Below are 26,461 nucleotides of genomic sequence, written 5' to 3' on the forward strand. Positions count from 1 at the left end.
AAGTGCGTCACTTGTAAAAATGATTTTTCTTACATATTTGTTGTCATGTCATGACAGCATAGAATGAGAAAAAGCAAAATCTCATCAGACGGCAACAGCAGCTCCTGTGAAAGGAGTCGATCCTTTCACACATTATCCGTCACATAACACACTGTCACACTGTTATTATAGAGATGCTGGTGGCATGTTAAAAATATCTACTTTTATAAAAGTTACAATACTGCAGCTTTAAGGAAACAAGTCAAGAATCGGAAAAGTACTGGAACGCGTATTAGGCAAGATTTGACACAGACACTTTGTACGTACGAACAGAGCACTGATAATGGAGGCGACAGCGGCTGGTTCCGTCCAGCTCTCTGCCCACAGACAGAGGAGTAAAGCCGTGCTGAGTTCAGAGACCACAGCACGAAAACACCACTTAGCTTTGAGTCACTTGGATAAATAAAGAGATAAATCACAGACAAATCTGACACAAAGGAAACAGATGAGTAGATGAAGGAAGCAGACAAGACACAAAGTGAGAAAATGTTTAAGATTTTCCAGGCTGATTAAATAAAACCTAAAACATTTGTGTGGAAAGTAGATTTTAAAAAATCCTTTGATTCTCAGAACAGTGTTACTAGAAAAGTATAAGCTGAATCCCATTTAAGCCAATCAGACACTGTGGGTTTATTGTTGAACAGGGTTTGTTTACCCCAGTTTGGCAACGCGGTACATGCTGAACCCATAATCTCTCCGTATGTTAATGAATCATTCATCAATGGTGCAAAGTGTTTGCCGTCAACTATTTACCATGTCAGAAGGCCTGTTGCCATGACAACAGACTGTTTTTGTTGTCAATTTGAGCGCTTACCTCCTAAACCAATGGGTGGACAGAAACCACTTGAGAAAGAGGAACACGACTCTACAAACATAATACCACACTAGCAACACTAGCGCTAATGCTGCAACCGAAATCCTCCTTCACCTATTGAATCTTAATAATTATAGAGATGGTTGATGATTTCAAGGACAATCAACATGATTACAGTTCAGTCTCAGGAAAGAACATGTCTCCCTTCATTCATGAGAATATGACAACATTTTAAAAAAGGAAATAGTTGCAATGTTCTAAGCATATGCATGCATTGTGGGTGATTGCCATGAAGTTTTAAATGTTTTAAATTTCATTTGTGAAACACTTAAATTTCTATTTAACCAAAAAAGAACCAGAGTGTTTCAAAATGTTCATTTAGAGAAATTACCTAATAAATTACCCCAGCAGTGGTCTAAACCAATGTTGTCCACGCCACAAGCTTTCTTTTTTACAGTTTTTGTTGGTGTGGTTTCAGGGGCCGACGGACTGATGGGACAACTCTTTTCTTCGACAGTGACATCTGCCGCGCTCCTCCTGAGCGTCACGTTAGGAGCTTTTGGTTTGTTTAGTTAGTTTTTCCACATTATTTGAAGCTTGTTTAGTTAAAATGTGTTGCATGACATGTTGCAGTAGAAGGACATGCTGTAGAAAAATCATGTATTTAACAGTCATTTCAAAGTAAATATCTTCCTCATTAAATTGTTAGTTTACAAAATTAAAATTTTTATGTTTTAAACAACTGCTGCTATGCGTTAATGGATGTATAATTTTGGCACTGATCTCACCGCACAGACAAGATGGCATAATTGCAGAGTAGGAAACCTTACAGATTTACATCGGACATATTTACATCTGTTTGTTTCAGCGGAGCAGCTGGAAATCAGACAACTGACATCTCAAAGAGCATTTAACAGAAACAGCAAGACTGTGGTGAAACGTTGTGAGTTGGTCAAAATGAAAACGAGTCAGAAATGAGTCAGAGTCATACCACACAAACACACACACACACGACTTCCAGTTAATTCTGCCATTCCAGTGAAGCTTTGGTCAGCAATCATGCAGGTCAAATCAAAAACAAAGACCTCCTTTGTAAGAGAACACACACGGACGCACACGCACGCACACGCAAACAATCCAACTAGGCCACTCAGTAACTGCGTCTGTTACCCTACAGCCTCTCAGTGTCAGTTTTTCTTAAAGGCGCTGGAGCAGTGCAGATATTTGCTAAATCCATCTTTCTGCAATATTACGGCTGCAGTCTGAATGCAGCGAGAACATATCCTGTACGAGCAGCCTCCTACAACTTGCACTTAATAAGGCCATGTAAGACGAATTTACCTTTTATGGGCATAGCATGCCTGGAACTGAGCGCCGCATGAGGCCAAATGCTCCAGGTGTTCCAACAAGTCTTTCAAAAGCCAAGAAGCCTAAGCCACTGACACTGTGGCTACCGAGGAGAACACTGGATGTTTACTGTGTAGGGAAATTTAAGGTTACGCCGATTTAAAAGAGCCACACAGTTCCCCGCAACAACCAAAAGTCAATAGTTGCCTAATTTCATTGACGGTTGTTGACATTGCCAACTTCAACGTAATCTTACGAAGAAAAATCAAAGAAAAGTGGCATCAAACCTTACAGACGTTATAAGAATAGCCAATATTAATCTCCGACTTGCAGCTTTCAAACTCCAGTTCAGATGTGGACATTTGCTACTGATCCAGTTTTTAGGGTAAAAAAAACAAAACACACAGGAGTTGAACTCCCACAGGTTCTACACTGCACATGTGTTTTCCAGATAGGGGAGCAAAGTCAAAAGTCATTACGTCCTTCATCAAACAATTCCCAAAAAACCTTGAAAACCTTTTTGTGAATTTCTGGCCCGCATTAACATCATTGCAGGTGTTAATGCGGAGTTCACCCATATTTAGGGAAGCGAAGAGGGGTGTTCCGTCTCACCGTCAGTTCACGAAACCACAGACAAAAAAAAAACTAAATTGAAAGTGCACTCTGGGGTCAATGACTTCTACTTCTGTCATTTTCAATCAACATATACACTCAATATCAATTATATGCAGCTATTTCTAGTCTTATTTTACCTGTTTGCGCTGCTGCAATGCTTTATTTTCAAAAGGAGCAGCATATTTTAAAACGTCTCCAGCATTTTATTGTGAAATCATCAATGAAGCCTAAGGTCAAACGAACATCAAGTGTTTACTTTGTTTGTCTATGTTGCTCTGAAATGACACAGTCATAACTTGGCACACAAGTTATTCCAAGCATGTAGGATATCCAGGCTGTAGTGTCTATTTAGTGGATATATAAGAGCGGTGCGGGCTCCACTGCTTTAGAGTGTGGTGTGTTTGTTGCAGCCAACTTCAGTTTGCTGAGGTCTGCCACAGAATACCAACCAGACTCGACTACACACACACACTCACACACACACACAATAGCTCCCCGTCCCACAAACACACTGCCGTCCCACTTGGCCTGAACTGCTCTGTGTTCCAGCGGCTCCAAAAGCTTCTCTCTGTTTATCAGAGCTTTCCAGTGTTTTCTCTGCTTTTAGAGCTGACCTGATTTCAAGAAACTGCTGAGTGTCAGACATGAGCTCTCATTCCGACGCAGCACGCTAAGCAGGCGGGAACTGGTTGGACTTTTTTACATGAGCCTGTATGCGATCCAGCCCAACACGTTTTGAAAAGTAGCGGGCTGGTACAACGTTGACGTGATTAGCGAGCGTGAGCGACGATGCCACAATTCAGCTAAAATGACGTTTGTGCGCTTCAGAGTGTTTACCCAGCTGCTGCTCTACCAGCAGGGAAGGAATAGGAACAGATGTAAGCCACAACATAATAGAAATGCCTCCGGATGTCAGGCGGAGAAACATCAATGTTGTAATTGGAAAAGTCGGCGCACCTGACGGTGATTGCGCCACCAGTTGCTCCGAGGCAACGTTTTAGGTTCTGCAAGATGGAGCTCGTTTGTCTTTTTTCCTCTGCCTTCTGGGTTACTGGAAATGTGTACCTTGGTTTTCTAAAAAAAAAGCTTCAAAATTTTTCTTAGTACTCGTCGTGTTTGTCTCCTGGAGGAAAACAAAGTGAGTCATATGCAGATCCGGACCGATGATTGAGACTGCGCATTACAGCTGTTACAGAGTCCTACAGCAATTAGGAAATATACTAGGCTTGTGTATTTCCTCTAGGGTTAAAATGTGTTTGGAAATCATACTTGTAAGAGTCCGTGATAGTCAGAGTTGGACCTTAAGAGTGAGGCGATGCTGCCACGCCCCAAGGCTTGGTGATAAACCAGTAATAATAAACCAACCAAAAAAACTGGCTTCCTGCACACTCAGTGCATGAGGCACTCAGTTCTGGTAAGTGTGTGGGACTTTATCTGACTGCTATTAATTTGCCACATCACATAACAGTAATATCGCTCATTTCTGACTGAAGCAGAAAGGAAATGAGCTTCTGGAAGATAACAGAAGAGGAAGGATATCTCACAGAGGAGATAACTTTCAACAGATCAAGGTTAAAAATGTGTTTTCTATTTGCATCCAAACCTTCTATCTGCTTTTGCAGAGATGGCAAAGTGAGGATGAAGAGCAGCCACTCACAGTTTTAGTGCGACTTCTTTTGCAGTTCAATAATGATACAAATCTGACCCAATGTTTCAGTTTTACTCATGGCAAAATTATTAACAAAAGTAAAACCTTTTTACAATAAAAAACTTGTAATTTACACAAAGCATTTATCTGTCGCATTAAGCAATAAATCCATTAATCGCATGGTGAATTAAAACAAGCTGAACAGATTTATAGTTTTTCTTTAAATCCAAAAAACGAATGAAAAAGATTTCAGTCATTGGACTCAAATAGCATTTATGGAGGACAAGTTTGTTTACACAGACTTCATAATTCACTTTACTTGCGGTTATTTATTTTGGACATTTAAAATGTTTTTCCAGTTCTGCTGTCAAATGTTCATTAAAATCTAAAGTTGGTTGTTCTTTGAGGATGTGCTCTTGCATTATTAAGCCATTAACATTATATTACTAGAAAATAGTCTCAAAAACAATAATATTGTTCATTCCGATAACTTTTTGGACAATTTATCGTCCAGCAGAATTTGTTATTGTGACAGGCTTATTGTTAATAATGTGTGTGTTTTTTTATGCAAATAGAACCATATCCATGCAGCAAATTTTACTCAGAAGCAGATTTTAGTTCACCCAGCTCTGGTTCACATTTATTTATTAAACTTAGCTGAATACAACGAGCGTTTTCAAAGAAGCATTACCCAAACCCTGCTCTTAATGCTGAAAATGGACTCAATGTTTTTCTATGCAAGATAACTGTAAAACAATTGACCTTATAAAAATGAGCAAACTAAACATCTTTCTTTTAATACCTCAAATTTAAGGACAACATGCAAATATGTTTTTTTTTGTGTGTCTAGAGTGATTCACATGTTTAATGAAAAAACACTTCCCTAATTTGTTTAATCAAAATGTAGTTTATTACTCAGCAATAAAAAAATAATAATTTTGACAATTATAACCACCTTAAAATAGTCAATGTTTATGATTAGAAAAATTTCAGACCGTTCTCATAATGGAGAATAAAACATTTTTATGTATGAGAATAAAACAATTTTAGTGTTTGAATCACAAAAATTGTTTTAAAATGTAGACAACCTGGTGTCCCCAACTTCGTTCCGGCTAGAAGAATATACGACAAAACCTAAGACATTTGATTAGCATATTAAAGGACAACTTGCTTGTTTTCTGATGAATTTAAGGTTTTTTAAGGCCCTAATTTATGACAGATGAATTTCAGACTTTGTAAGGCAGGGAGGTACAGCCTGTTAAAGAAACACTTGCAAACTTGGAGAAACTGCGGGAAGAGAACTTGCCTCCACAGATGAGCCTACATTCCTCCTTTAAAATACATTCCTGAATGTGTCCTGACATGAGGCAACAACAGCATATTAAGCTCAACCCTCATTAACCTATTGATGACACTGTAAAACACAACCTCATCCGTTTGGGCGACAGCAGGCCTTTGTTCACCGCAGCTTGCTTTAATCGCAGCAGATTTATTTTCAGAAAGCAATCCGGTGGGTCGCAATGACCTAACCTAACGGGTAAGACGGCGTTTTGTCTCCAGGCCACCGGGGTCATTCTGTTTGTGACAAATTTAGACAGTTTTCACAGTTAGCCATGAGTCAGGAAGTGCAGCATGAAGCAGACTTCTGAAGAAACCCATTGTGGTTTACCCTGTCATCTCCTGCAGCTGTGCCTGACTAAAACCGAAATGCTAACGCCGACACAGTGGAGGTGGGTGACATGGACTTAAAGTATTAAATATTACTTTTTTAAATTTTTAATTTAGGGGTAACAGTTTTTATTTAGAGTAACGATATGAGTCTCTGGTCGAAGCCATAGCTGTGCATTAGGGAGTTTGCTCCTGGTTACCTTTGTCGTCGAACAGCAGCTGCCGGCAGCTGGCGGAGTTCTTCCAGGGACAACTGTACACAGCTCCCCTCTCCACCACGGTGCTGCTGGACGATGTGTTGGCCCGGGGCGCTCCGATGAGAAACGTCGGAGCTGAGGAGGAAAAGGAAGGCGGTCAAGTACCAGCAAGATGAGAAGCAAGGATAAAACGAGAGGCATTTCGTTAGTTTCTAAACAAGAATCGGGTCGTGGACGGAAGATGCCCTTTCAGACTGTCGTCATCTCTGCGTTTTCAAATAACATTACGGTCAGTGCTATAATGAACTGGCTTTGATCAAAGTATATTCATTCAATCAAACTTCTGGTAACATCTCTTGTTTGTCAAACTGTTTTAACAAATATCAGCCAGAAAAACCAGTGACAGCTCATTCAGTTTCTACAATAAATAAAGTGAGAGTTATTGTGTTACTCGTTTTCTGAATTTATTGCCCTTCTGCAAATCTTGTAAATACAAGTGCAGCTTGGCGATATAAAGCGAGCGCTTGGCTGCCTGCAGTGATGACCATTTTCATCTGTGTTCAGAACAGCAGGCCTTTGTTCATAGCAGCCTGCTTTAATTGCAGCTGATTTATTTGCAGGAAGCAATCCAGTGTATCGCAACATACAATGAGGGAAAAAAAATCTAACGGGTCAGTCGGTATTTTTGTTTCCAGGCCTCTGATTTATCGGAACATCGATTCTGAATATTAGGATGTCAGCTGACAACATCAGGAAAAAGCAAATCGCTGTCTAGAAGAATTCAGACAGAGTTTAACTTCCCCTGTTAGAGCAGTGGGGATCTTTATAGAAACATGGGAGCATATGGGTGTGTCGTAACACAATGTTGAGATGGAAAGTTGGCAGCAGTAACCTAGCAAATGCAGTCATTGAGACACATCAACATGGAGCGAGAATCATGAAATGAGTTAAAACTATTTTAAGAGAAAATCTGTCATCAAGTAGAAGGTAGTTTGCTGGTGTGAACATCCCCAAAGTCAGATTTCCAAAAGAAAGACAACTCAGGGTTTCCCCTGGAATATTACAAGCCTGGCAGGCCACCAGGCTTCACTTGCTCCCATGCAGGCTTGTTTATTTTAAATAGCGTTTTTATACACTTGTGACAGTAAACATGGATTAAGCTAGATTTATGGTTTAACAAATTTGAACACTCCCTTGCCATTGAACACAGCAAGGAGATGCGCCTCTTTGGCCTCACTTTATTATTTTCAAATTATGATGCCTGCATGTACACCTCCACATTTTTGTAATTTCTCTCAGTTACAAAAATGTTACTTTTTGTGGGCTGCCTATAGCATCCCTACCACCAGGCTTGGCAGGTTTCGTGAGGAGGAACCCTTGATAACCCAAACTTTGCATACCTTAGCAACTCGCTGACTTGGGTGTGGAACAATCTCACAAAGGCCGACAGGACTCAAGTAGTGATGTTTGGCCGTAATGAACAACTTTATATTTGAAACAGAGGCAACAACAGTGTAGCAGCACATATACCTTATAGCAGCTGTCAAGCAAAGTGGTAGAGTGGTGATTTGGGTGAGTTCAGTTGCGCGTTCACACCTCCCCAAACGAACCGGGCTTTCTTGACAAACAAACCAGAGTTTGACTAAAGCGGACCGGACAGAGATGGCGTAAGTGTCCAACTGCTGAAGCTTGACCCCAATTTGGGTCATAATGCAGCACGGTGAAGCCAAACACAACAGCAAATTTACAGCAGAGAAAAGGAATAATGGCTAGTGCAATCACCCAGTCAGTCAAAACCTTTGCCTGATCCAGCCCTAAGAAGGATACACGTAAAAAACCTGTGGATCTTAAATAATATCTAGAGTAAAATCAGAGAGAAAAAGCCAAAATTCATCCCTAAAATAAACTGTTGTATCATTAATTGTAGAAAGGAGTGTGTACAATTCTTTCCCGCTTGTCTTTCAAATATTCACTTAAAGCACAACAAGCACATGTCAGAACCAGACTGAATAGCATGACAGGAACTAGCTAAACCTAATTACTCTCTGGTTTTAGTGGAATGGAGGAAGATAAAAAAAAGACATTTATAAGAGCTACTTTGAGACAGAGTGTTCTGTCTCAATGTAGACATTGTGTTACTACCAAAGTGCTGACACAAGTAACGGGTAGTTGTGTTATCTCCAAATCGCTCACTCTTCCTGTTTTTTGGCTTTTTACTGAACAAACTCACTCAATATGAAACACACCCAAACACTTTGGCGATCAAGAATTTGGTCAAATTGGCCAAAGAATTTATTACTGATTTATTTGTCTTGAGTAGCAAATGTCTAAGAAAAAGTTTATCAGCAGAATTTTTTTTTTTTTTTTTTTTTTGTGGGACTGAGAGGAAGATTGTGTTTGTTGAAGGAATATGTTTGATGATAAAAGTTTGGCTGTGCAACTTGCATGGGAAAACTCAAATAATTGGCATAACAAAAAACAAAACTGAAGTCTTTAAGACGCTTTGCGTGCGTCAAAGGAAGTATTCCACTATCTTGTCAGACAGACGTGCTGAAAATAGACACGAGAAAAGAGACATGGAAATGGGAGACAAAAGTCAGAGACGACTCGCACAGTTCAGCCTCACATGGTGGAAACACAATACCTCTGGAAATAAGTAAATATTCCTCTTGGACTGCTTTGAATCACAATGTATACAGACTCTTGAAGAAAAGAGAAAAAAAAGTTTGTATGAACCATGAGTTTTTCCACTACGTCTTGTTTCAATCTCAAAGCATTTCATTTACATGTCAGACAAAAACTAGTGCATGATTGTGAAGTGGAAAGCATCTGATTTAGATATGAAAAGATGAAATATGAATCTTAAATCAAAGCTTATAGAGCCACCTTTCACCAGAAAACCTGAACATGTTTTGTTCAAGGACTTTCCATTGATTGATTGATTGATTGTCTGTTGGGTCATTGTCCTACTGAGAAAAAAAAATTAAAAAAATCAATCTCCTGCACCTCTTCCCTGAGCTACTATGAACGTCCGAAGAAATTAACCAAAAACAACCAATCAGAGCTAGGAGGCAGGTCTTAGTGCTGGTAAATGTGCTAATGGCGGAGAAAATCAGTTGTCCTCTGTAGTCGGTGGTTGCGCTAACTAGCATTAGCTGTTTTAGCAGGATATGTTGTGGTGATCCAGCAAGGGGGAGAAGTTCAGGACAAGAATGACTGACAGCGCTAAAACCCTCCTCCTGGATCTGATTGGTTGTTTCTGACTGTGTGGTGGATTTCCTGAATTTTGGCAGATCGGTGATTGACCGATGCTTACATGTGAAGCCAATCTTTTCAAAATAAAGCTCATGAAATAAGCCACTGGCCTCCTCTGATCTCCTCTTAGAGAGGTTTGACTGACAGATCGACTCACCAGGTCATGTCCAGATCATGTCTGCATATCTGCAGTTAACAACAGACAGTCCACTATTGCCAACTCATCATCTTTTTTGCTATATTTAGCTGCATTTCAGACACACACGCACAAAAAAAAAGGTATCCGCCAAATTCGGAATCGACAGATCAGGTTTTCTAAAGATTGGTGATCAAACAGAAAACTGCTATAGGTGCACCTCTAGTTTGAATAATAATTTGCAGCATAAAATGTATTTATTGGCATGTTTGGTGTATAAATGTACTGCGTAGTGAATGGCACCACACTATTTTACACAGTCTTGAATTGATTTTGGTGGATCTTGTGAGGCTTTTTTCCCACTTTTATTGCAATTCCCTCAAATTTTAACATTAAAAATTCTAAGTCAGTGCACCAACTTCAGCAGAGATGACAATGTACAGTAAATCATGCTGTTCAAAATAACACGTTTATTGTATAAATTAGCCCCCCCCCCCAAAAAAAAGAAAGAAAACAAAGGATTGGAAGAAAATTGTAAATAGCTCATACTAAAGAGAGCCTGTTTGTGAAATTATAAGATTTTCACGTATCCGACGCCGTCATTGCATTTTTATCTCAGCTTTACTGTGTTGGGAGTAAATCAGCTTACAGTTAAATTTGATAAAGAAATCAAAAGAAATACCTTTATGTCCAAAAACGAAGCAGATAGACTCCGGACATTCCCAACCGAGAGTGAGACAGCGAGTATTGCACTTTCTGCTGCTCTCTGCCAGCCGGAGTTCAATATCAGTGGCCCAGTTCTTTATCGATTCACCCTGATTGGATATCGGCGGCTCAGACAGTGAATGAAACACAACACCTCAAAGTGCTTGCTTTGTAATCAGCTTAAAGTAAGAAACATAACCTACTTTTGGATTAAATAAGATGCAATTTTAATTCCTTTGTTTTCTATTTGATTCACATGTGTGTATTGGCCTGTTGTTTGTCGGATTAAAGGTGCCTCCTGAAAAGAACAACCTTTAAGCCTCATTACACCCAAATTCTGGTTTTAAAGAGGTTTTTTGACACGGTTTTTTATTTGAAATGTCTTTCCCCCCCCTCCATTTACTATATATGGGAAATCATCATAATTAACAGAAACACACTGTTCCAAACTCACACCTGTGTGCGATTGATCTATATAAATGTGTTTCACATAATAAGTTTGATTCGTCAGACAAATCTGGAAAGAAATCGGACATCGCCGGTAAAAAAGCCTGATCAGTGCAACTCTCATCAGGAGAGAAAGGACCACAAAGGAGATGCTGAGGCGTGCAAAAGTTTCGGTTCAGTTGCTACTTGGATGTCTTGAAATGCAACCAGGAAAAGTTTGTTTTCGTCCCCAGAAATACGCTGGGAAAAATATTTGTCCAGACTTTCTATGACTAATGGTGGAAATTGTATGAATAAGCATTAAGAGTTCCATCAGTGAGCATTATGCATTAAAAAAAAGAAACCATCAGACTCACTTTTGGTTGGTGGCGGATTTAAAGAAGTCCACCGAGAACCCGAAGTAGCTCCCCTGGGGTCCGGTGTAGACGAAGGGTTTGTCCACGTCCAGGTTGAAGGCGACGCCGCGGTGGACGCTCGCGCACAGCAGCGCGAGCAGCCCGACGACAGCTGTCCGAGCCCCGGCCATGGCCGCTGCGGCTGCCGGAGATCCCCGCGGCTTCACCCCGGAAGACGCCGAGCCAGATAGGACGTTACCCCGGTCACCCCCCCGCCCCAGTCGGTCACCGAGACTCCGCGGGGCTTTACGCCGTCAACAGCGGCACTTTCAGGAGGCTGGGAAATGTCAGCGTTCCCAACGGGAGCAGTTGGAGAACAAGCCTTGTAGAGCGTCAAATGAACCAGGTTCGGCTTCCAGCTGAAGCCGCCGAGCCGCACACAGCGAAGGGAGCGAGGCGTGAGGGTCACAGGGAGCCCGGTTCGGGTCGCCTTCGGCTTCGGCTTGTTTTTGGTTGATAAAAGAACCTGGACGCCTTAACCGAGCCCCGAACTGAGGCCAAGACCGTCTGAGTACGAGGAATGTGTGGAAGTGTTGTCAGAGCTTGTTCCAACGAGCTAAAGTCAGACAAATTAACGACTAAACCCCCGGCTAACAACATCCGCTTAGTTCATTTCAAAATAAAAGCCGGGAGCACAACCACGTTCAGAGTCCTTTAATGTGGAAGCTTGACACCAGTGGTTTATTTTTTGTGTGTTATGCTGACAGACATTTTAAAATTGGGACTTGGACTTTGTTATTTACGGCCGTCCTAAGGTGCAAACCACTTCAGCAAATAGAAAAATGCACAATTGCAAACTACAAAAGCGTTACAACATTAATGAAAGCGCTTGGAGCCAACATAGTGACTATATTGTGACTGTGTTCAAAGTTCAAGTGAACTGAAATACATGTTTACCTTGTACTGCCAAGCAGTCAGTACAAGGTACTTTGCATAAGGCAAAGCAAGTGTTTTTTTAATATAGCACACTAAAACAAATTTAATAAAAACAAATTACACGGTAACAAAAAATCAGACAAAACATCAGACTACAGTGGTATAAAAAAGCAAAGTAATGAAGATTGAAATACAAATTATACAATCAGGTCTATGAATTCATCTCTAAACATGCCTCCCCCCACAAGATGTCACCCTGGGTGGTGATCCATGTTGCCCATGTGAGAAACCGCCACTGTCACTGTTTATTTGTCTCGTAACAAACTGTCATTACATGATGACAATTTTAACAAATTATGTTAAAAAAAATTAACAATAAAAAAAAGCTTAAAAAAAATCTAAGTTGCATTCTGCAGCTTTAAAATAGTTCCTTATTTGCTTTGTTTTGGGGATTTTTTTCTTTTCTTTTTAGATCAAAAAAGCCAAATTTTGTTGATAAATATGGAGAGCCATGTCAGCCAAAATTAAATGACTGATTTGTAAATGCAATTTAAAAAACAAACAAACAAAAAAAGGGCAAAAACATTTTAGGGGGTGGATACTTTTCATGTTCACTGTAAATGAGATACATTCATGAAGTGTGTAAAACAGTATTTTTAAATGCGTGTTAACAACAAAAAAAAAACACATAAGTTTGTAACGCTTTAAAATTTTAAAGCGTAACTAAACACCTTTATTTTGAAAGTCACGTGTTTTCCCTAACGGAAAACACGCCTTTAGCTTCACAGCGAGGCGTTTGATGGACAACAGGAAGTTCATTCCGGAGCGTCAGACAGAAGAAGCGCACACAAGACAGGCAGCAGAGACAGGGAATGTCTCTGAGGTCCTCTGCTGTCGGGGTCAACTGAAGGTCATCAGATGATGGCGTAGAACCGCACAAAGTGATGACGTACTGTATCTCTTTATATTAACCTTAATCTCCTGGAATATGTGTGTTTATAGTGAAAAACACACAAAAAACCCTCATTTCCTCCCCTTTAAGCCAACCGTATTGTGAAAAAGCACATTGATTGGACAGAAAGGAGACGTCATGGACAATTCTTCCCTATTTTTATTACTTTGTGTCAACGAATGAAAAGAAAAGAGCATCTGAAAAGTAAACTGCGTCAAGGTCTTCATATCAGTTCAAGGAGAAATGACTCATTTGAAGGCAGGCACGTCCTAATTCAAGAAAATACAAAGCCTTCTTGGCAACAATTTCCCAGTTTTGAAAGGAAAACTCTTTATTTACTTTTGAACACGTTGAATGTCAGGGGAAAGAAGAAAACATTTAAGAAGAAGGCAAACAAACAAAAGCGTATGCCCGATAATCAAACAAAAAAGCATAAAAACTTCCATATGCAGTTTGAACCGGAGGACATATTTGTATGCATCATTTTTACACGTCGCAGTATCTGCTCTTTCTGAATTGTATCTGTAAAATGAATTCATTACCATTGTGCAGTCTACACCATGTCTGCCATTAAGATGTCCAGCTGCATTTCGTCTTCAGCAAAACAACCAAAAGCTAAATGTTCCTGTCCTTTACGTACAAACAATCTCATCTGGTCTAGAAATGTTTTTTTAAAAATGCTGTCAAATTAAACCAAACATGCTTGAAATGACGTTATCAGAAACGCTTAGTTCTTTGTTTTATGCAAATAATATATAAAGTTTGACTCAGCTTCATTTTTTGCAAAACCAAACCAAAACAAACCCAAACATTTAGCTTCTATCCAGATTATGCAAATGCAGGAAAATGCTTCCAACTTTTTCCAACCCGGCCAAGATTGAATCCGGCCAGAGTGCCAAACAATGATCTCTCTTTTTCTGTGAAAGTGGTCACCCGGCTGGCTTAGGGCCACGTTGCATGCGTGCTGTTACAGAGAGAACATCTGGGGGACGACCCGCCGCTGGACTCCAGCTGCGGGTGGAGCCCAGCAGCTGGCGACGTCCTTCGCCCTGAAACCCGGGTCCGGTCACGTCTGCGTCCAGGCAGAGTCAGCGAGTGAGCTGGGGGCTTTTTCTTTTTTTGTTTTGTTTTCGTCTTATTTGGCCATGAACCGGCCCGAGGTATTGCAACAATGAAGTGTGCTCTCAAGAATGTGTGGCAGAACTCCCATGAGGTTCCAGAGATCAGGGGGTTGATGTGTTTATGTGAGAGGGAGATTTTAATTCACCCAGCGTGAAACATCTGATGACGTACCGAGACAAACGAGCGAGTATGCTGTGTGAACGCCACGGAGAAATGTGTTTCCGAAGAGAGACGAGAGTGTTTGGAGAACGGAGTGGAGCGAAAACATGGTGTGTGTGTGTGTGTGTGTGTGTGGTGTGGGTGGGTGTGTGTGTGTAACAGGAGAAGTGGTGTAATACAAATTGTGTGAAGCATAGCTACAGATTACGTAGCCTGTGGAAGAGCTAGTTTGGCTTCAGAAGTTCAGAACTCACAGGGACCAGTCTGAGTTTGGGTTGGGCCGGAGGGCTGGGTGGGAGGTATGAGCATTTTTGCAGAGTGAGGATATTTTGGCTGCACTCGCTTCGGACTGCGCTTTATAAGGGACCGTTTAATGCCTGAGACGTTGGTTCCGAAGAGGTACAGTAAGAAGAGCGGGGCGAGCCGGGCCTGGTGCTGGTTAAATCTGCAGCAGTTTTCATTTTGGGCCACTGTGTGTCAGTAAAAATTGGGCCTTGCTGTATGTCAAACCGCCTCGAGGGAAACTCACACTCCTCAGAGTGAACTTTTTCTCAACTTCCATTGGGATTTTATGTTGATAGATCAATGTAGGTGTGAAGTGGGAAGAAAACGGTGAAGGGTTTGCTAATTCTGTCATAATTACGAATCTGGAATTGAGACATTTAATCGCTGGCAAAGATGTCACTTGGCCTAGCATTTCTCTATTCGCAGTGAATAGCTATGTCCGCTATGTCCGTAGGGCCAAACGTCAGTCATTGGGTCAAATCGGATCCAATCATTCCAGAGCACTTAAAACATCAACAGTCCACACAGTGATCAGTTCTCAACAACTCGAGGGTTCAGGCCTGAGGACTATTGAAGAAAGAGCAGAACAAGTGGCTGGTTTTTGCCAGGCTATGTCATTAGACTGTGGAGTCATTAAAATTCCCAATATAGTCAATTGTTGGTGTGAGTTTATACAAATGGTGTGTTTGATCCTTGTAAGTGAGTCTCTTTTGTCAGAGAAATGACTCGACCCCTGACCCAGCAGTAGCTAATAGTCTGCTGGCATGACGAAACGGTTACTGTTGGAAAATCCTTATAATTGAGGCGAGAAGAGGAGCAAAGTTGAGTTGCAGACAGAGCAGGAGTTTTAAAGAGACAGAGGCCCAATTTCAAGGTATTAAATTAGGAAGTAAAATAAAGTATTTATCTCCTTTACATCTCTACCAGCTTTTCACATCCAGAGGCTAACGTTTTGTGTCAGACGTGTTTCACTGAAGCTGAATTGTAATCAAAGTGACAATCCTCGGACTTCTCAGCTAAACCCGTCATTATCCCGACTATCTCATCTTGGCTTGTTTTGGAGCTGCTAACCACAAATTAGCAGACTAGCCCTTCCTGTGCGGCTGGCTCCTGTTCTGGCAGAAGTGTTAGTGATGTATGATGCAAAGATCAAAAAAGATGCAGAGTCATTGTCCTGTTTCTGTCAACATAACTTGATTTCACCGGTTTAAGAGTCAAACACTGACAGCAAAAAAACAAAACAATAGTCTGCTGTCATGGCTACAGGCCTGCTAACGATGTAACTACCCGGTAGCAAACACTTTGCACCATTGCTGACTAATTCATTACTGCGCCTAGAGATTAGGGTTTGCAACATCTATGCTTTGCCACACTGCGGAAACAAATATTGTAAAATATCATCCCCAGCATCTGATTGGCTGAAACATGTTTTAGTTGAATGTATTTAGTTCTGAGAATCAAAGGGTTTTGAAAGCTTTCCAGCTGGAAAATCTTAAAGATTTCCCCACTTTGTGTGCTGACAGATCAACTCCAGCCAGGCTGAAATATTTGTTCCTTCTCATGCTCGTCTGTTTCCCTTGTGTCAGATTTGTCTCTTATTTATCTTTCTGTTTATTGAGGTGACTCAGAACTAAGTGATCTTTTGGGTTGTGATTTCTGAACTCAGCCACCACAACCCTTTCAGTAGTGGGGTTGAACCAAACCGCAGGCAAGAACTCAGTGTGGTCAGTGAATACATCTTTAAATAAAGATGAACATTTTCAGCTAATTATATGTGTAATAACAGTGTAATAACTGAGAGGGATCTCAGAATGCAAATGAGGGGAGCATTAACTGGGCTTCCATAAGAAATCTTTGCAAAAAAAAAAAAAAAAGAATTGTCAGTATTCCACTAATGTTGAAAAAACACAATTTCGCAGTTGCTGGAACAGGAAGCACAAAAACAAGCACCTAATGATCATGACACCTTTGAATTGTGTATTTGAATTTGAATTGTGAATTTGGTTGTGGTGTGAAAATCCTATAGCACTGAGAATAGCACTTGACTTTGGTGTTGCTATGAAATGACACACCCAGTCAAACTGGTTAACATCACCAGTGGATTCCAATGAAGACTCCAGAAATGTATTGTTGTTTTTTTGCTTTTTGTTTTGCTGACATTTTCATTTCATATTTTCAAGCACTTCAATTTGTCAAGTGCCTGTCTACAGAAATACCAGCTTAGTCGAAGTATTTGTTTTTCTGTAATGATGCACAGACACCAGCAGATGGCGGCATAAGCTACCTGTTAGGGAAAACTGATGCTTCATGTCTTCCTCACCAACCAGTGAAACTAGATTCAAAGGTTAAAAAGCAGCTGTAAAATCAATAAATAAAGAAAAGTAAAGTGAACTACAAAGATAGGCGCACTTTTTTAGAATTAATTAGATATCCATTACTGTGAAACAGGCATTAAAGGGCTCATTAATGCTATCCCTGAGCTGCTGTCAGCTTGTGAGTTGACTTGATCTGTGCCGTCAAGAACTGTCCCAATTTGTGTCTTGATGAACTCAATCAAATCCTCACGCTTAACCGTTTGTCGGCTTCTGACACATCAAGAGTGAAGTCTTGCTGCCTAAGTTATTTCCCACAAGCCAACAGGTGCCATGATGATGAGGCAGTCAGTCCTAAGCATCTCACCTGTCAGTGGTCATATTTTTATGTATGATTGGTGGAAATAGTTTTTTTATGGCAGTGGAGACTAAGTGACTGTAAACAAGCTTTACTAAATATTGTATTAGAAGCAAAAAGAGGCATTTTGAGTCAAGATATATGTTGGCATATGAAAATAATAACTTGATCACAAACAGTTTTAAAATGTTGACGTTTGACAGAAATGTTATTTAAAGTAGCATGTTTTTGTTGATTAATTGGGTAGATCTACGCGTTTCTGAAAAAAGCACATAATACGGTACATTAACTGCTGCAATTGGAATGTTCAGGCATAACATTATGACCACCGAACGGCAACGTTGGTGACATTGATTTTGCCGCATCATTGCAGCTTGTAGAGGGTTGAACATAGTTTGAGATCTGTCCATTTTGCTAAAATTTCTTTAACTTGCCAATTATCTATGAATAAATGTGAATGTGTTACTCCAGTTAATAACATCTGCCAACAGGAAGTATATCGGTTTAACCAGAGGTCACAGTGCATGCAAGTCAATCGGGTTTATTTGTGTAGCACCTTTCAGCAGCAAAGCAGCATAAAAGCACAAACATAAAAGGTCATAAAAACAACATACCGTCACTAATTAAGAAACTAGAGACAAGTGGTGCGTTTTTCTGAGGGCCGTCTTCAAAAATCCTCGACACGTGTCAAATATGTTGGTCAACGTTACATTTATTGTGGCTCAAAAGGAACTTTGAACAGGTGGTTGTCATGAATGAACAAAGATCCGCAGAGAACTTTTTTCACAAAGCCTTAAAAAAGGAGAGGAAACTTTTTAAGGCTTTAGACAAACGATAAACATCCCCTTTAGATGTTTTCACGTAGCAAAGGAACATATGAAAACTGAAATGTCACACTGATAATTATGTAGCATAGAACACTGTGGAACAAAATGCAATATGAATTGAAATGAATATTATGAATTAATTCTTACTATAAGAATACAAACAAATATAATGATTTACATTGAAAGAATATGACAAGACCTAGTTTAATTGTGACTCTTATAAACCTTATTACACTAACTAAATATATGAGTCAGTATAACAATAACTTTGTCATTATACTAGTGAGACAGGATCTAGGTCTGTCATGTATTTTCAGACATCTGTGATATTTATTTAGATCATAACCTGAACTGAGCCGTCAGTTATTGATCAGTGCAACACAAACGCGGACTCTGCCTCGGCTGAAAAGCCTCCTGAGGTGTTTGTGGATTTCCTTCATCTTCAGGCCGTAGATTACTGGATTAAACAGGGGCTGATACAGAACCACCTGCAAACTCATGATCGAGCGCGCCGCTTTGGGCAGATCGATGTCCAGTCGGGCTATGATGACGTCGTATGAACACAGACACGAAAAGCTACGAGAACCAGCAGGTGTGGCGTGCAGGTCTGCACGGCTCGTTTCCTGGCGTCCAGGCCCCTTCTGTGGGATATGACGAGTATTTTACAGTAGGTGAAAAGGATGAACGCCAAGGGGACAAATATAGTAGTGGCTAAAATGAACACGCCATATATCGCGTAGCCCCCTGCGGGGGTCATACAGGAAAGCTTGGTGACGGCGTTGTTGCAGAAAATCCCATTCAGCGTGTATCCACATAGTTTTGAACCGTTGACTAAAATAAGTGACGGCACGAGCTGACAGGACGGCAGGAACCACGCTAGAACCAGCAGAGCTGTCACTGTCCTGCTCCTCATGACGGTTTGATATTGCAGCGGTTTACAGATGGCGACGTAGCGGTCATAAGCCATGGCTGCCAAGAGGAGGAACTCAGCACCACACAAAGAGTAATAAATCAAAGCCTGAATTTTGCATGCCAAATAGGATGTAGTCGGCACGTCGGATACGAGGTCGACGAGAAGCTTCGGGTAGACGTTGGTGCTGAGGAGGAGCGAGTTGCAGAGCAGAGCCGCGATGAAGACGTACATGGGCTGGTGGAGGCTCTTCTGGGTCCAGATGAGACACAGGATGGTTGAGTTGCTGCAGAGTATGAGGACGTACACGCTGGACGTCATCACAAAGTACAGAAAGCGGTGTTTCTGCAATTCAACGTGGCCGCCAAAAGTTACATACGTTGCGTTCGGTTCATCGTTCTTTCGATCCATTATAAAAGTTTCAACAAAGCAATGACAGGAACCCAAAAGGCGCTGCCTCACAGGAATGCAGTTCCTGTTAATGGATGTCACGACGTGGCGGTTCGGGTGTGCTCACCTCAAAGTGAGCTGTCCGAGTCCAGGCAAAGTTTTTATCCAGTTGCTTTTCTCTCTATGGACCTCATTAAGGTGTTTACATCTGACAGGAACTCGGGTTCATTTAGGCCTAAGAACTTGGTCGTGAAAATTTCATCACTATTTGCTTCTCGTATGTCAGAAACTAAATGAAAAGTGTTACGTGTCTTCCAGCCATATAGGATCATTTTATAGGAACTATACTGACTTCAGGTGTTATAAAAACGCTATATATCAAATGTGATTTAAAAGAAAACTTACTTCCTAATTTAACACCTTGAAATTGGGCCTCTGTCTCTTTAAGAAGCTCCTGCTCTTTCAAAACTGCATCTCCAGAAAGTCAGCACAACACGGCTCCTCTACTATCCCTTGAACAAGGTTTTTACCAGCGTCGTTCTGAGAAGTAGCTCCTATGATGAGCTCTGATGCTCAGTTCCACCAGAGGTTTGCTAACTGCTGCTGGCTAGTCTGAAGGAGCTAAACTCAGTGGCTGCAACTGGAAAAGACGAGAAGACACACCTTCAGCACCCCCAGGCCTTTTCTGAATGGTTGCTATGGAGATGAATCCTTAGTGAACATGTATTTTGATTAATTTAGTCAATGAGTGTCGTGTCAGGACCTTCTTCGTAAGAAGAAGCACAAACCCAAAAGAGTCACTGTGTTCAGATTAAGAAATACAATTCACCTCCTTTTCCTTTTCCATGACTAAACAAGACAGAATATGTACACAAACAGTTAAAAGGTAAATAAAATGAGTGATTGGTGGGATCCTGTGGTGGCGCAGGGGCAAAGCCACGTAATGAGCCCTTATTCCTCGTGACGGTGGTTGCATGTTCGATTCCCGGCCTGGCAACATTTGCCGCATGTCTTCCCTCTCTCTCATTACCCTACTTTCAAATAAAGGCCAATAGTGCTGAAATGAAAGGAAAAGAAGTGATTGGTTGCTTCTAGAGGAGCTTGATTTTTGTCACAAATTATATTTCTCATAGTCGTCAACAAATATGTAAATAAGAAAATATAGTTACTTATTTCAACTTCCATAAAAACACGACATTTAAATGTAACATCAGACCAATGGAGAAACAAAAGAAGACAATCTTAACACAGACGTGGGCTTAAGGAAAATAGTGTTTGACACCTGGTTGAAGGTCATCATGTTTCAAAAGGTTTTAATCGGACAAATGATCTGATTTACTAAGCAAATGCTGTGATTTCATGGGAGATAACAGAGTTTTGGACAGTCTCTATTGCTGTTATCTGATTATTGCTCTTGTGCGTTTCATAATTGTGACTTGATCTGCATGTTTTGTGCACTTCAGCTGAAATGATGACACCTCTTCATCACCGACTGACTTTATTAAAAAGAATGAATTCAAAATACACAACAGACTCAAAATATACACTTTTTTTTTAGCAAAACATACGTGATCTAGGGGTTTCTTCTCCAAACCATGAGTCAAAAACTATTGAAACTGAAAATAAATAAAGAAAATAATAATAATAATGATGAGTTCCCATCTTTGGGATCCATTGTAATCAGTACATTATTATAGATGCAGAATATCTTTTTCTGCAGTATTCTCCAATTTAACAAGCACAACAAAAATCCTCAACATGCGTCAAATATATTGGTCCATTAATTGTGGTTCAAAAGCAACTTTGAACAGGTGGTTGTCATGAATGAACAAAGATCCGCAGAAATCTTCTTTCATAAAGCCTTAAAAAAGGAGAGGAAACTTTCTTAAGGCTTTAGACAAACGATAAACATCCCCTTTAGATGTTTTCACGTAGCAAAGGAACATATGAAAACTGAAATGTCACACTGATAATTATGTAGCATAGAACACTGTGGAACAAAATACAATACGAATTGAAATTAATATTATGAATTAATTCTTACTATAAGAATACAAACAAATATAATGATTTACATTGAAAAAATATGACAAGACCTAGTTTAATTGTGACTCTTATAAACCTTATTACACTAACTAAATATATGAGTCAGTTTAACAATAACTTTGTCATTATACTAGTGAGACAGGATCTAGGTCTGTCATGTATTTTCAGACATCTGTGATATTTATTTAGATCATAACCTGAACTGAGCCGTCAGTTATCGATCAGTGCAACACAAACGCGGACTCTGCCTCGGCTGAAAAGCCTCCTGAGGTGTTTGTGGATTTCCTTCATCTTCAGGCCGTAGATTACTGGATTAAACAGGGCTGATACAGAACCACCTGCAAACTCATGATCGAGCGCGCCGCTTTGGGCAGATCGATGTCCAGTCGGGCTATGATGACGTCGTATGAACACAGACACGAAAAGCTGACGAGAACCAGCAGGTGCGGCGCGCAGGTCTGCACGGCTCGTTTCCTGGCGTCCAGGCCCCTTCTGTGGGATATGACGAGTATTTTACAGTAGGTGAAAAGGATGAACGCCAAGGGGACAAATATAGTAGTGGCTAAAATGAACACGCCATATATCGCGTAGCCCCTGCGGGGGTCATACAGGAAAGCTTGGTGACGGCGTTGTTGCAGAAAATCCCATTCAGTGTGTATCCACATAGTTTTGAACCGTTGACTAAAATAAGTGACGGCACGAGCTGACAGGACGGCAGGAACCACGCTAGAACCAGCAGAGCTGTCACTGTCCTGCTCCTCATGACGGTTTGATATTGCAGCGGTTTACAGATGGCGACGTAGCGGTCATAAGCCATGGCTGCCAAGAGGAGGAACTCAGCACCACACAAAGAGTAATAAATCAAAGCCTGAATTTTGCATGCCAAATAGGATGTAGTCGGCACGTCGGATACGAGGTCGACGAGAAGCTTCGGGTAGATGTTGGTGCTGAGTAGGAGCGAGTTGCAGAGCAGAGCCGCGATGAAGACGTACATGGGCTGGTGGAGGCTCTTCTGGGTCCAGATGAGACACAGGATGGTTGAGTTGCTGCAGAGTATGAGGACGTACACGCTGGACGTCATCACAAAGTACAGAAAGCGGTGTTTCTGCAATTCAACGTGGCCGCCAAAAGTTACATACGTTGCGTTCGGTTCATCGTTCTTTCGATCCATTATAAAAGTTTCAACAAAGCAATGACAGGAACCCAAAAGGCGCTGCCTCACAGGAATGCAGTTCCTGTTAATGGATGTCACAACGTGGCGGTTCGGGTGTGCTCACCTCAAAGTGAGCTGTCCGAGTCCAGGCAAAGTTTTTATCCAGTTGCTTTTCTCTCTATGGACCTCATTAAGGTGTTTACATCTGACAGGAACTCGGGTTCATTTAGGCCTAAGAACTTGGTCGTGAAAATTTCATCACTATTTGCTTCTCGTATGTCAGAAACTAAATGAAAAGTGTTACGTGTTTTCCAGCCACATAAAATCATTTTATAGGAACTATACTGACTTCAGGTGTTATAAAAATGCTCCATATATCAAATGTGATTTAAAAGAAAACTTACTTCCTAATTTAACACCTTGAAATTGGGCCTCTGTCTCTTTAAGCTCCTGCTCTTTCAAAACTGCATCTCCAGAAAGTCAGCACAACACGGCTCCTCTATTATCCCTTGAACAAGGTTTTTACCAGCGTCGTTCTGAGAAGTAGCTCCTATGATGAGCTCTGATGCTCAGTTCCACCAGAGGTTTGCTAACTGCTGCTGGCTAGTCTGAAGGAGCTAAACTCAGTGGCTGCAACTGGAAAAGACGAGAAGACACACCTTCAGCACCCCAGGCCTTTTCTGAATGGTTGCTATGGAGATGAATCCTTAGTGAACATGTATTTTGATTAATTTAGTCAATGAGTGTCGTGTCAGGACCTTCTTCTTAGGAAGAAGCACAAACCCAAAGAGTCACTGTGTTCAGATTAAGAATTACAATTCACCTCCTTTTCCTTTTCCATGACTAAACAAGACAGAATATGTACACAAACAGTTAAAAGGTAAATAAAATGAGTGATTGGTGGGAGCCTGTGGAGGCGCAGGGGCAAAGCCACGTAATGAGCCCTTATTCCTCGTGACGGTGGTTGCATGTTCGATTCCCGGCCTGGCAACATTTGCCGCATGTCTTCCCTCTCTCTCATTACCCTACTTTCAAATAAAGGCCAATAGTGCTGAAATGAAAGGAAAAGAAGTGATTGGTTGCTTCTAGAGGAGCTTGATTTTTGTCACAAATTATATTTCTCATAGTCGTCAACAAATATGTAAATAAGAAAAAATAGTTACTTATTTCAACTTCCATAAAAACACGACATTTAAATGTAACATCAGACCAATGGAGAAACAAAAGAAGACAATCTTAACACAGACGTGGGCTTAAGGAAAATAGTGTTTGACACCTGGTTGAAGGTCATCATGTTTCAAAAGGTTTTAATCGGACAAATGATCTGATTTACTAAGCAAATGCTGTGATTTCATGGGATAACAGAGTTTTGGACAGTCTCTATTATCTGATTATTGCTCTTGTGCGTTTCATAATTGTGACTTGATCTGCATGTTTTGTCCACTTCAGCTGAAATGATGACACCTCTTCATCACCGACTGACTTTATTAAAAAGAATGAATTCAAAATACACAACAGACTCAAAATATACACTTTTTTTTTAGCAAAACATACGTGATCTAGGGGTTTCTTCTCCAAACCATGAGTCAAAAACTACTGAAACTGAAAATAAATAAAGAAAATAATAAGAATAATGATGAGTTCCCATCTTTGGGATCCATTGTAATCAGTACATTATTATAGATGCAGAATATCTTTTTCTGCAGTATTCTCCAATTTAACAAGCACAACAAAAATCCTCAACATGCGTCAAATATATTGGTCCATTAATTGTGGTTCAAAAGCAACTTTGAACAGGTGGTTGTCATGAATGAACAAAGATCCGCAGAAATCTTCTTTCATAAAGCCTTAAAAAAGGAGAGGAAACTTTCTTAAGGCTTTAGACAAACGATAAACATCCCTTTAGATGTTTTTCACGTAGCAAAGGAACATATGAAAACTGAAATGTCACACTGATAATTATGTAGCATAGAACACTGTGGAACAAAATACAATACGAATTGAAATTAATATTATGAATTAATTCTTACTATAAGAATACAAACAAATATAATGATTTACATTGAAAGAATATGACAAGACCTAGTTTAATTGTGACTCTTATAAACCTTATTACACTAACTAAATATATGAGTCAGTTTAACAATAACTTTGTCATTATACTAGTGAGACAGGATCTAGGTCTGTCATGTATTTTCAGACATCTGTGATATTTATTTAGATCATAACCTGAACTGAGCCGTCAGTTATTGATCAGTGCAACACAAACGCGGACTCTGCCTCGGCTGAAAAGCCTCCTGAGGTGTTTGTGGATTTCCTTCATCTTCAGGCCGTAGATTACTGGATTAAACAGGGGCTGATACAGAACCACCTGCAAACTCATGATCGAGCGCGCCGCTTTGGGCAGATCGATGTCCAGTCGGGCTATGATGACGTCGTACGAACACAGACACGGAAAGCTGACGAGAACCAGCAGGTGTGGCGTGCAGGTCTGCACGGCTCGTTTCCTGGCGTCCAGGCCCCTTCTGTGGGATATGACGAGTATTTTACAGTAGGTGAAAAGGATGAACGCCAAGGGGACAAATATAGTAGTGGCTAAAATGAACACGCCATATATCGCGTAGCCCCCTGCGGGGGTCATACAGGAAAGCTTGGTGACGGCGTTGTTGCAGAAAATCCCATTCAGCGTGTATCCACATAGTTTTGAACCGTTGACTAAAATAAGTGACGGCACGAGCTGACAGGACGGCAGGAACCACGCTAGAACCAGCAGAGCTGTCACTGTCCTGCTCCTCATGACGGTTTGATATTGCAGCGGTTTACAGATGGCGACGTAGCGGTCATAAGCCATGGCTGCCAAGAGGAGGAACTCAGCACCACACAAAGAGTAATAAATCAAAGCCTGAATTTTGCATGCCAAATAGGATGTAGTCGGCACGTCGGATACGAGGTCGACGAGAAGCTTCGGGTAGATGTTGGTGCTGAGTAGGAGCGAGTTGCAGAGCAGAGCTGCGATGAAGACGTACATGGGCTGGTGGAGGCTCTTCTGGGTCCAGATGAGACACAGGATGGTTGAGTTGCTGCAGAGTATGAGGACGTACACGCTGGACGTCATCACAAAGTACAGAAAGCGGTGTTTCTGCAATTCAACGTGGCCGCCAAAAGTTATATACGTTGCGTTCGGTTCATCGTTCTTTCGATCCATTATAAAAGTTTCAACAAAGCAATGACAGGAACCCAAAAGGCGCTGCCTCACAGGAATGCAGTTCCTGTTAATGGATGTCACAACGTGGCGGTTCGGGTGTGCTCACCTCAAAGTGAGCTGTCCGAGTCCAGGCAAAGTTTTTATCCAGTTGCTTTTCTCTCCATGGACCTCATTAAGGTGTTTACATCTGACAGGAACTGGGTTCATTTAGGCCTAAGAACTTGGTCGTGAAAATTTCATCACTATTTGCTTCTCGTATGTCAGAAACTAAATGAAAAGTGTTACGTGTTTTCCAGCCACATAAAATCATTTTATAGGAACTATACTGACTTCAGGTGTTATAAAAACGCTCCATATCAAATGTGATTTAAAAGAAAACTTACTTCCTAATTTAACACCTTGAAATTGGGCCTCTGTCTCTTTAAGCTCCTGCTCTTTCAAAACTGCATCTCCAGAAAGTCAGCACAACACGGCTCCTCTACTATCCCTTGAACAAGGTTTTTACCAGCGTCGTTCTGAGAAGTAGCTCCTATGATGAGCTCTGATGCTCAGTTCCACCAGAGGTTTGCTAACTGCTGCTGGCTAGTCTGAAGGAGCTAA

The 26,461-nt window shown here is 40.9% G+C and overlaps 2 protein-coding genes and 2 pseudogenes across 2 annotated transcripts in view; all 4 read right to left on the reverse strand.

The window, feature by feature from the left end:
- LOC129361461 (integrin alpha-V-like) overlaps positions 1–11,836 on the reverse strand; it is a 37,885-nt gene extending 26,049 nt beyond the window's left edge. The window contains 3 exon segments of the mRNA XM_055032319.1: positions 6,332–6,452; positions 6,454–6,463; positions 11,228–11,836. Of these exon segments, the coding sequence (XP_054888294.1) occupies positions 6,332–6,452; positions 6,454–6,463; positions 11,228–11,397 (301 nt within the window). The 5' untranslated portion in view covers positions 11,398–11,836.
- Positions 11,837–18,398: 6,562 nt separating this feature from the next.
- Positions 18,399–19,478, reverse strand: LOC129361246 (olfactory receptor 11A1-like; annotated as a pseudogene).
- Positions 19,479–21,713: 2,235 nt separating this feature from the next.
- Positions 21,714–22,674, reverse strand: LOC129361249 (olfactory receptor 11A1-like; annotated as a pseudogene).
- Positions 22,675–24,898: 2,224 nt separating this feature from the next.
- LOC129361247 (olfactory receptor 11A1-like) lies at positions 24,899–25,861 on the reverse strand. The gene has a single exon (XM_055031988.1). It carries the CDS (start codon positions 25,859–25,861, stop codon positions 24,899–24,901), a length of 963 nt encoding a protein of 320 aa, XP_054887963.1.
- Between the last annotated feature and the right edge of the window lie 600 nt (positions 25,862–26,461).

The sequence above is a fragment of the Poeciliopsis prolifica genome, unplaced genomic scaffold, assembly GCF_027474105.1.
Source record: "Poeciliopsis prolifica strain line A6 unplaced genomic scaffold, Auburn_PproV2 SCAFFOLD007, whole genome shotgun sequence".
Taxonomy (NCBI): Eukaryota; Metazoa; Chordata; class Actinopteri; order Cyprinodontiformes; family Poeciliidae; genus Poeciliopsis; species Poeciliopsis prolifica.

What these genes read in the sequence shown, in the direction of transcription:
- LOC129361247 (XM_055031988.1), bottom strand. Translation starts at nt 25,861, where the DNA reads ATGGATCGAAAGAACGATGAACCGAACGCAACGTATATAACTTTTGGC.